General features: G+C 37.2%; 1 protein-coding gene across 5 annotated transcripts in view; it reads right to left on the minus strand.

Annotated features, from left to right (window-relative positions):
• CEPT1 (choline/ethanolamine phosphotransferase 1) overlaps nt 1-11,458 on the minus strand; it is a gene marked incomplete at its 5' end in the record, with an annotated part of 36,709 nt that overhangs the window by 24,912 nt on the left and 339 nt on the right. For 3 of the 5 annotated variants that reach the window (XM_081225560.1, XM_081225564.1, XM_081225563.1), the window contains 2 exons: nt 555-702; nt 4,876-5,285. In XM_081225560.1, the coding sequence (XP_081081686.1) occupies nt 555-702; nt 4,876-5,285 (558 nt within the window). Of the gene's footprint in view, nt 1-554; nt 703-4,875; nt 5,286-8,038; nt 8,084-11,458 lie in introns of all 5 variants that reach the window. The other 2 variants (XM_081225561.1, XM_081225562.1) reach the window with 1 other exon arrangement.

Below are 11,458 nucleotides of genomic sequence, written 5' to 3' on the forward strand. Positions count from 1 at the left end.
TCTATAATTTATGAGATTTTTTCATGATAACAATTTATGCCCTTAGAATTTAAAAACAGGTGCCAAAACAATAATATTTAGGGTTAAAAATAACTTAAGGGGCCTCCCTGGTGGCGCAGTGGTTGAGAGTCCGCCTGCCGATGCAGGGGATACGGGTTCGTGCCCCGGTCTGGGAGGATCCCATATGCCGCGGAGCGGCTGGGCCCGTGAGCCATGGCTGCTGGGCCTGCGCATCCGGAGCCTGTGCTCCGCAGCGGGAGAGGCCACAACAGTGAGAGGCCCGCGTACTGCAAAAAAAGAAAAAAAATAAAAATAAAAAAAAAATAAATAAATAACTTAAGTAGAAATTAATTTCTAAATTTCCCAATACCACCAAATAATGAACAAATATTAACCAGATTTATATTTTTTGAAAATACTAAAACTTGTAATACAAAAAACCACTTACTCTGATAACTATTATAACACCAGGAACCTCTTATTTATCTTATTATCACTGTTTATCATATTCCTTTTAACTCTGTTAATCATTAATATTAAAAAATCAACAATACCTGTTGATAGTGAATCACACCCATGATCAAAAAGTTCTCCCAAAGGAGAACTGCTATTGGTTCTTCTTGCCTGTTTCCCATCTATAGCATCCAAAGACTGGTAAATGAAAAGGCCACATGCACAAGCAATATATGCCCACAGAGGTGCCTGTGAAATAAAATAAGAAAAGCAAGAGTAATAAGACATATTAATTACTATATCTGGCTAATATATTTTTACTTGCAGATATTTTATCTTCATTTTTCAGAGAAGTTGGAGGCTATGGGAGAGAAGATCCAGGTGCTACATAATGAAACACTTCTGTAAACAATCAGAATTATAAGAGAATTAAGATTCCTTGCTTTGTAGGGGTACTCAAACAGATGCTGGATAACTACTTCACAGGGATAATATAGAAATCCCATGAGAGATTAGGCTAGGTAACTTCTATAAGATCTCTCCTGACATTTAGATTCTAAGAATCAATTAATGAATAATCCAGTACAGTTTTTCCCAAATTGTATCTTTCAAGACGCTTATAGGTATTACACGAAAAGAAAATTTCCATGCTAAACTCACTTGGGTAACATTGGATTAAACAATGTTAAAACAGATTTTTCAATTGCCAGACTTCTTCTAGCCCTTAAGATTGCTAATGCATATTGTGATTATTCACTAAAGCATATTGTGCATACTCAAGGGGGATACAACATGCTGCCATTTCCCAAACTTATTTGAGCATGTAACTTATTTATTATTTTTTATAAATTTATTTATTTTATTTATTTATTTATTTTGGCTATGCTGGGTCTTCGTTGCTGCGGGTGGGCTTTCCCTAGTTGCGGTGAGCGGGGACTACTCTGTTGCAGTGTGCAGGCTTCTCATTGCGGTGGCTTCCCTTGTTGTGGAGCACGGGCTCTAGGCATCTCTTCAATGTTCCATGAAACAACACTAGGAAAATAATGATCTACTTACTAGACAGAGTGCTTATATTATTTTTCAAATACTTATGGTCACATTTTCAAGGAATGGTTTCTCTTTTCCCAGACAGAAACTGAACCACTAATACTGAATTTAAATGTAGTGAATTAAAAAAGGAGAGCTTTGGGACTACCCTGGTGGTGCAGTGGTAAAGAATCTGCCTGCCAGTGCAGGGGACACGGATTTGAGCCCTGGTCTGGGAAGATCCCACATACCATGGAGCAACAACTAAGCCCGTGCGCCACAACTACTGAGCCTGCGCTCTAGAGCCCGCAAGCCACAACTACTGAGCCCGCCTGCCACAACTACTGAAGCCCGTGCGCTTAGAGCCTGTATTGCACAACAAGAGAAGCCACTGCAATGAGAAGCCCACGCACCACAATGAAGAGTAGCCCCCGCTCGCCGCAACTAGAGAAAGCCTGTGCGCAGCAACAGAGACGCAATGCAGCCAAAAACAAATAAAATAAATAAATAAATAAATAAAGAGAGCTTCTATTTGGTCTGTTCTCCGCAAGAATGTGTCAGAGTGTTTTGTATCACTTTTTACTATTTTCCCATGCCCAGGCCATGACAAAATTTTTATAACCACAAGATATTTCTCAGATATTGGTATCAAGTTAACCATATTAAATGCTCAGGGCTGCAAATTAAAACTACTCAGAGCTGCAAAAAATATTCAGTATATTCTGCACTGCAAAGAGGTATCTCTCTGACAGAGGTCTATTTAGATCTCAGTTATTAAAGGTAAAGATCTTCTCTTAAATGTTTTCTTGGAATCTCATATTTTAAAACACTGAGGTTGCTAAAAGGATCATTGTACATACCTCCCCCAGGCTCGAGTTACAAACCTGGAAAACAATAACTGTGGTTATGTAACCATAGTTTACATGCCAGTGCACTGGACTAAGTGATTTATCTTATGTGACTAAGAACTCTACCTTTCTAGACATTGGGTCTACTGCTTCTTACTCTTAGAGGAATCCAGTAACTCTCTAGAGCTGCACTGTCCTATACAATGGCCATTAGCCAGCCATCTGTGATTATTTTAGTTTAAATTCATTAACATTAAATAAAACCAAAAATTCAGTTCCTCAGTTGCTAGGTACATTTCAACTGTTCAATAGCCAGAAGTATCCTTGGCCTCCATATCAGACAACACACACACAGAACACTACCATCATCACAGAAATTTCTATTGAACAGTACTGCTTTAGGGGACTAGAAAACAAGGAACTTCTTGGGGGTTTTAGGATTTTAATGGGGAAAAGTGTTACTCTGGAACAGAGACAACTTCAAGTATTAGTATATACATAATCCTAGAAAACAGCAAGATGGTTATTACATATATAAGAGAGAGCAAAGCCTTCTTATCTTTGGACTTTTCTTTCTTCTGGTGAATCTGTAGAACACTAAACTAATATTTATATATTTCTTCCTTGTTTCCATTATTTCACAACTCTCATAGGTGTTTTAAGAAGAAAGCCTTCTCATTCAGGAGCCAGTCTGGTCTCAGCTGCGTTAAGAGCCTGATACACTGAATGTATCAATCAGGAAACTATTACTGTACAGTCATATTCCACCTTGAGTCCTCCCAGCAGCATTCTGAAAAGTTCTCTGTGATTAGTGTAGTTCCTATTCTGGAAGTTTCCCCAAAGATTTAACTAATCCTAAGGTTACTCTAATAATTCCAAATCACTTAAGAAGAGAGGATGAAGAAAAGTATTATAGGGAACATGGTGCCTGGTATACTCTGGGTGTTGAATAAATGACTATTTGTGGCCAAGCTAACTTCCACCCTGCTCTCATTCCTTGATCCCCATCCTGGAACTAGTTTAGGACTTAGAAGGCTCCAACTGGAACCAACCCAGTTCCCTGCTCTTCTGTACCTCTAAAGATGTGTGAGATCTGGACCAGATTCCTCTGGAAGCATATGTCAGGCCCTCAAGTAAGCCAAGAGTAAAATAGCTCGAAGAATGTTATAAAGAATCCCAGGACATATTTAAACAATTGTACTGGTGTTTTTTTTAAGTTTATTGATTGATGTAAAGCAAGATAGTTAAGAAAATGAGGGGAAACCAGAATATATCCATACAATCTGTATAAACTGTACCTGTATAGTAAAAGAGGAATTAAAATAAAGGTATTCAATGGTGAGGGGAAAATAAACATCTGGCAAAAGACAAAAAACAAAAACTAAGTATGTTTTATAGGTAACTGTGACCCTCAATAGCCACTTTAAGAGCTATATGTGGTAACAAATGAATTAATGAAAACAGAAAGGTATAAAGAATTGAATGGTGATAATTTTATCTCAAAAAATCATCTGAAAAGACTACATTAAAAAAAATTACTTCAAGCTTAAAACAAGACAAGGAATGTTGTGGCCATTATGATTTACATGGTTCAGTCACTTTTAACAGCTTTAGTTGAGGATCACCTTCTATCTTCTTGGTTTACCTCTGGCTGATCATTCTGATTAATACAGGAACAATAAATGTTTTTGATTCTCCTTCATCTACCTAACTACCTTAGTTCACTTTTTGACAAGAACATTTTAAAATCAATTAAACATTAATTTACCCAGTTCACTTTTTGACAAGAACATTTGAAAATCAATTAAACATCAATTCACCCATTCAGATGAAGGGCTCTAGTTTCAGTTTTGGTTTTAAGGAGTAGAGAAAGTAAAAGAGGGAATAGCAGTGGAGAGACTTATATTTGAGAAGGCCCAGGGAGAGTCTTTGTAAGCAATAACATGCTTCCCTTTTTTTAATGGCAGCCATAGCAGGATACAGAGCAGGAAATACATTATACTGTTTCTTTCTTACACTTCTTTTGCCTTCTTAGAATAAGAGAGATACTCCTGAGGTTATCAGCCACATATGTTTACAGGAAGGGAAAAGGGATATTCAATAACTCTTACTGGAATCAAGAGAATACTTTTGATAAGACTGATTTATAGCTGTGTCATCTTACTATCACAGACTTTCCTCTCTGATCATTTTAAACTTTGCTAAGACTTTATTAGCCATTTTTAAAAAATGTGATAAAACTCTTTTTTAAAGAATTGAGACTTACTGATTTTAAAGGAATATTTTACATGTTAATCTTAACTAACATTAATTTATCTACTGGGATCAGAGTCCACACTTTGCTTCTGGTTTCTCATAAGCATAGTGTATATAAAGTAGGTTGTAGCTATGAGCTTTATTAACAATATATATGATAGGATACTTTAAAACAGCTGACAAATAGCTGTCAGATTATCTTACCTTTAGTTAAATGACCTAAAAATCCCAATTATAGGGTTTCTGGCATGCAATAAATGTTTATATCTGTTATTAAAGAAATTCCTCTTACCTGCTCTGTAGCTGTAGGGCAGTAGAAGACTAATAAAACAGTTGTACAGATGTTTATTGACAATCCAATGATCGTGATGAGATTTGGGGCAATCCAGGAGGGAACTCTTCCAACTAGCCATTCCCAATACCCTTGCATTAAGGGCTCAAGCAGGGACCGTCCAGCACTCTGATACCTGTGTTCTTCTAGCCGCTTAAGTTGGTGTCTTGACAATGGTGGTGTAGGTAACTGAAACAATTTATTTAATACACACCCTGGAGTACTCATATGCCCGAAGCCCAGAGGGGACTCCGGGTGAGAATCTCCACATCGTCTCCTTGTTGACCGATGCCCACTCATGGATCTTGCCTTTTTTAAATTTAGGGAGTATAATTTATCTTGTTTTATAGCTTTTTGTGGATAGTCTTTACCTGGGGAAAAAAAAAAGATATATTCATCAGCCACTGTTTATATCAATGTCAGTAAATTAAACAAAAAATCAAACTGGTAATAGAATATTACATATTAAACAGGGATCAGAACACCAGGGATCTGTTTTTAGCTCTAATTCTTACTGATGATGTAAGCCAGAAGAAGTCATATAACCTCACCTTTAAGTGAAAAATATTAAGAATTTTAATAGTAATATGCTTCCTGTTACCTTACAGTTTATCTGACTTCGAAGCTCATGATCTTCTTGTTTCTATCTCACACTGCTTTCAGTAGTATAAATCAAAAAAAAAAAATCCTAGAAATGACCTAATCATTTCACATATATGGAAACTGAGGTCCAAGGCATACCCAAAGACAGCTAGCAAATTAGTCTTAATAGTGGAGGAATGACTTGAACCAAATGGGTCTTAAACTAGATATTTATTTAATGTGAATAGCTAATATTTATTGAGCACTTACTATGTACTAAACACTTTAAGCAAGTTTTATATATTAACTCATCTAATCCTCACAATAACCACACAGAAGGTAAAGACTATTAATTATCCCTAATTTTACAGAAAATGAAACTAAGGCACAGAGAGGCTAATTAACTTGTCCAAACTCACACAGCTGGTAAGTAAGGTTCAAACAAACGCAAGGTTTCTGTTTAAATTGAAAGATAAAACTTATTAGTGGAAAGGGATATAAATGATATTCCAGGAGGGGATAAAGAACAATGAAAAAAATTAACTTTAAGAGGACACTATTTATGTGTTAGCAGTGACCTGATAAATTGAAGTAGTAAGAAAAAACTGTAACTACATTAAGTGATGACTGTTCATAAAAAAACTTAAATCCCTGAAGTACTTGCACTAGACTTCGAAAAGATCAGAAATAACATAATTATCATAAGTTAATAACCAATGTAAGAAAACAATGACAAGTTTAACACTTAAAAATCAGTATGGTGATATCAAAGGTATGAAGTGGTGAGGGCCTAGAGTAGGGTGGTAAAAATGGAAATATGAAAGACAGTCAAATCTATAAGTAATTTCTACTTAGAAGAATCAAGAGGAGGTACTTAGGAATTAGATGTGAGGGGTAAATAAGTAGAAGAAAAAAGAAATCAACAGTCAAAGACTAGTGGTACTACTGTCAAAAAGGAGAGTTTGGAAGGAAAATCAGTTTGTTATTTTGGCTTTTGGCGGGTGTGGGTGAGAGGGGATCTCGGGATGAGAGTAGGAACGACATACGTGCAACTTGTAAGTAGAGATGTTTTAGACAAAATCAAATGACTGGAGATTGGGTAAGAGATCGAAATTTCAAGTTTTCAACTTGGAAGCTAAAGCCTAGTTAAAGACTAGAAAGTAGAATATTTCTTGAAGGCATTAAGTATGAAGAGAAAAGGAAAAGAAAAAAGAACCTTGTGGGAAACTCATGGTTAGTGAGCAGGAAGAGAAGCCATAAAAGGATTAAAAAAGGAAAAAAAAAAGAAAATCTTAGTAGAACTAAAAGGGTAGTGGCATTAAACCAACACAGGTGTACTCTGATCTCCTGGCAGAAAGCTATCCAGAATGCAATATGAAATCCCCGGAAATGCTGCACTGTGGGAACACAGAATGTGATACAGGGTCTAGGACATCTCAACAATGGATCTGGTAGCAAAACATGCCCATGACTTCTCTCTACTCCCCAAAACAACAAATTCCAAAATTTCAATGTCACGAATGATCTAAAGTGGCATCCCAAACCTCAGTCAATCATGTATCTCAATAATTGGTTTAGAGAATAGTTATTGTAGTCATTAACTGACTTAAATAAATTTTCAAAAATCTTTAAAGAATCATCAGTACCCCAATTTAACTAACTGAAGTGCTCTGAAATAAAAATATTGTAATAATTTTCAAGCCAAGTCAAATGAAAGCTAATTTCTTACTATTGCAAAGAATTCTTCCACACACCCAACTGTACCAAAAGCAACTGATTAAAACTGTTTTAAAGTAATATTTATACAATGTCAAACAACTGGTTACAAAATCATTTTAGATGAAATGACAGACTGATAACCACCAAAATACTGTACTATAAAGCAGCCAAATTTTCAAAAGTCAAGTTGAATGATGTATTTTCATATTTGGTGAGCTATAATCAATCAGCTCTTATGGATTTCCACTTGAAATGGTAATAAAAAGTTTAGCCAACTCAATTTATATTTTATTATTGCAGTGTTCCATTCTCCTATAGTTAAAAAGTGACATATTGAGGATGCTGGCCTGCTTTTGGCACTAAACAACTACAAGCAACTGATCCTAATGGTTTTAAGTTTGAGCATTTGGCAGGGCTATTTGATAAACTGATACTTTCCCTCTAAGTGTTTTCCCCTTCTGACCTAGATTTTTTTTTCTTCTATTTCTCTTTTAGAAAAATCTACATTTTGACAAACCTTTCTAGATCTAGTCATTATATAATTCATACATTAAAAAAAAAGAATATTTCAATTTGGAACACCGTCTCCATGAAGCTTATTAGTAACAAGATTTCAAATAAAAATTCAGATACATGTTGCCACTGACATATAGTTAGCTACTTTGCATCCAACAGGTAGCCACAGAGGTTGCTGTCACTACCACAGATCCATCTCCACTCTTCCTTCCTCCCATCACCTGAGACCAGGAGGCTATTGCCACGAAAACCGTATCAGGAAAAAAAGAGGCATTTCTGAATTTCAGCAAGTGAAAAGCAAGCATACCAAGGGAGCAGGACAGTGTAGGTTGCTACAATAGAAGAGCAGACTCTGTGGAGAGAAAGAGGAAAAGGATGTGAGATGGGAATATGGAAAGGAGGTACAAACATTACAAAAATTACTTTAGCCACTTGAGATTTTTATCTAACGTCAAGCTTATGCCCTAAAGGTTGAGGAGAAAATGTCATTTTTCTACCCACACTCTAAGGAACTAAAAAATTAATGCAAGAAATTAAAATTATTGCTGGTTATTAGCCTAGAAACCTACCCACCAGTCATAAGTTTTTATGAGAAAATGGATTCCAAGTTTCAAACGCATTCAACCAATATCTGAGTGCAGTAAACAAGATAGACATGGTCCCATGTCCAATGGGAAAATAACTAAAAGAAGGTAAACAAGCAAATAACATTACACACTGTGATGGGCACTATGGAGAAAACAAGGTATGGAGCCAGGAAATAGTTAAGGGAGCACATTTTATTAGATAAGGTGATTGAAGACTATGAAGACGAAGCATTTATACCAAATTCAGAGGAAGAGAAGGAGCTAGCCATTCCAAGAGCAAGAGGAAGAACAGTCCAAGAAAGGGAGAACAGGCCCTGACCCAAGAGTGAGCTTATTTTTCTTATTCATACCTCTGGGATCACTATGGCTGGGCAGTAGTAAACCATATGAAAGAGTGGGATAAAATAAAGTTTGAAAAGCCAGACAATGCAGAGGTTTATAGACTTTGGCAAGGAGTTAAGATTTTATTCTGATGTTATAGAAAGCCATCAATTAGCTTGAAAAGATTCCTATAATTTTGTAGCACAGCCTATTTGTTAACTGAGGAAATGCTTTGATAAATTGTAACAGTAAAAGTGAGTATTTTAAACGTTTAAAAATTCTCATCACCTGGAATTCAGTTTATGTTAATACTGATCACTGTCCTATACCTATTGTAACCTTTCCACTTGTAGTCAGCAAATACCCCTCCTCTGCTATAACCTGGCTCAAATGTGATACTCCTTTCATAGCACTTCCCACATTTTGAACTTTTTTGCTAGATGTTGTTGTTTTTTAGTCTTTTCCCCACACTGGTATGTAAGACACAGGAGTGCAGGGGCCTTGCATGTCTTAATATTCTTGTCCCAGAATCTCAGACCATACCTAACATTAGGTAGGTAATCAGTACTTATTTATGGAACAATGAACAAATATGGTTCATCTAGTATTTAATGAACACCTAGTTGCTCTAGACCCTTGAGGAAACAGAAGGATTGAAATATGCCATCCATGCTCTCAAGCTCAAAGTAGTGGTGGGGAGTCTTGTAAACAGCTAAGTTATACTGTGAACAAACTGTTGTGGGAGTCCAGAGGAGGGGGCACATATGGTCTACCCAAATTCTTCTTTGTGCAGGCATGAATATTTATGTGAAAAGTCCAACAAAGGTACAAAAAATAAAATCAGAGATATTTAATGAATACCTTTACTAAAATTATACAAAATTCGTGGACCTTAAATCTATGATGTAGAACATCTGTGCTTATAGCAGCTGAGGATAATAGCATGCTGCCTACATTATTCCTGTGTTCAGCACTGGGGAACACCTGACAAGTATCACACTAAAAAAGGAATCTCCAACTGCTCAGCAGAGCATAAGGTAAGCTTACACAATATCCAACCTGTAGTGTGAAATTCCAGAATTCCCATCCTCCCATGTCTAAGGGTTCCAAGTTTTGAGCTGTGCTGATTCAGCAGTATGTTTATAGTCCTCTCACAGGAATTGGTGACTACACAGCTCTTTCCACTTTTATGGCACGACTAGAGGAAAATACTAATGGCGAACAATATTTGGGAGGCAGAGCAAATTATAAAAAGCAAGTTAAAAAAAAAACTAATAGGATCACAGGATTACATTCAGCATTATCTAACAAGTGATACATAGAACAAGTTAGCAAAAACAAAAGCCTTTTCAGCAGACTTGGAAGCTAAACAGTACTGTGTAACACAATTTAGATCTACTGTTTTGCTGAAGTGAAATCTTGCATTCCTTAAAAAAAAGGAAGCAACTTCCTCTAGAAACAAACAAACAAAGCCAAAGCCTAGCATTTTGTGGATTGTTTTCCTATTCCCTTGAAAGAGACAGCACAGCGTGACCCTCAAAAAGAACATCACCAGCACTTTAGCCAGCTTAAAGAAGTCTACTGCTGCCTAGAAAACACATTGACTATGCAATAAAATATAATTGGGGTTATAAAACAAGTTTACAGTTAAATATCAAACATATAATAGTGTTTATAACGTAAATTTTAAGAGACTGGGTGTGGGAGAGGAAGAAGAATGAAGTTATGAAACCACAGTTGTAAATATTCAATAATAATCTATTAACTGGACAACAAATAAAGACTCCTTTGTCCGAACAGGTTAATACAAGAGGCATATTTATCTAGCTTATTTCTTAAATGGCAGGGTTGTAAAGACAAGTTGTACAAGGGGCTTCTGACTAGCTTTTGCTCAGCACAAAACGAATATGTAGCAAACTGCTTTTAGAACTTCAATTTCTGGAATTTTACGTGAACGCCAATGGTTCTAAAGTCCTTACGCCCTAAATGCCTTCACCAGTCTTACTTGGGTTGTTAGTCAATTCAACACCTCCACTGAACACATGCCTACTAGTATGAGAGTAGAAACCGAATCTTTATTCTTTGTTCACATACGAGACACTAACATTTGTTTAAAGATAATTATGAATTTGCCTACTACCGTAACAAGGATTCATCAATGAACTGAGACTTCAAGCAAAATTATATATTAATACCAATGATGCAAAACGTCAAAAATGACATAAAAACGCCAAGCACGGAATTGGAGAAAAAACAAGTTAAACGTAAAGATCCCATTCATCCAGTATTCTTGGAACACCGGCAAAGACTAGCAAACCCTCCTGTCCTTTCTCCTTCCAAGAATACTGCTGAAATAAACCCTAGCTGGCAACCTCAGAGCTTGTCAGTATATCCTGAAATTTCTAGAAAAGTTGCTGACCAAGAAGTGCGGCCCTAGCCACGAATCACCAGCACCGTATTCCAAAGGGAAGGCAAATCCGGCACAGGATGTAATTCGTTTGTGGACCTGGCAGCACCTGAGCAGGAGGGTGTGGACCTGAGAGCCAAGGTCGGTTCCGCGCGGGCAGCGCCCTCGGCCCGCCCAGTCCGGGCCGCCGAGGTTTTCCCCACCCCGACTCCCAACACAGCAGCCCCCGGACTCTACCGCTGGCAATGTCCCACATCAATCTCTCCATCCGGGGCCACAGGAGCAGTCGCCCCTCGCCCTCCCCACAAGCGCGCGCGAGGCAGGACTGCGCTTGCCTCGCTCGAGTCCATCCATACACACCTATATTCCAATGCCCCACCCCAGAGCTTGCAGCCATCTCTCCAGCCCTCTT

Source organism: Mesoplodon bidens (genome assembly GCF_964165515.1).
Source record: "Mesoplodon bidens genome assembly, chromosome: 2".
In the NCBI taxonomy this organism is placed as follows: domain Eukaryota; kingdom Metazoa; phylum Chordata; class Mammalia; order Artiodactyla; family Ziphiidae; genus Mesoplodon; species Mesoplodon bidens.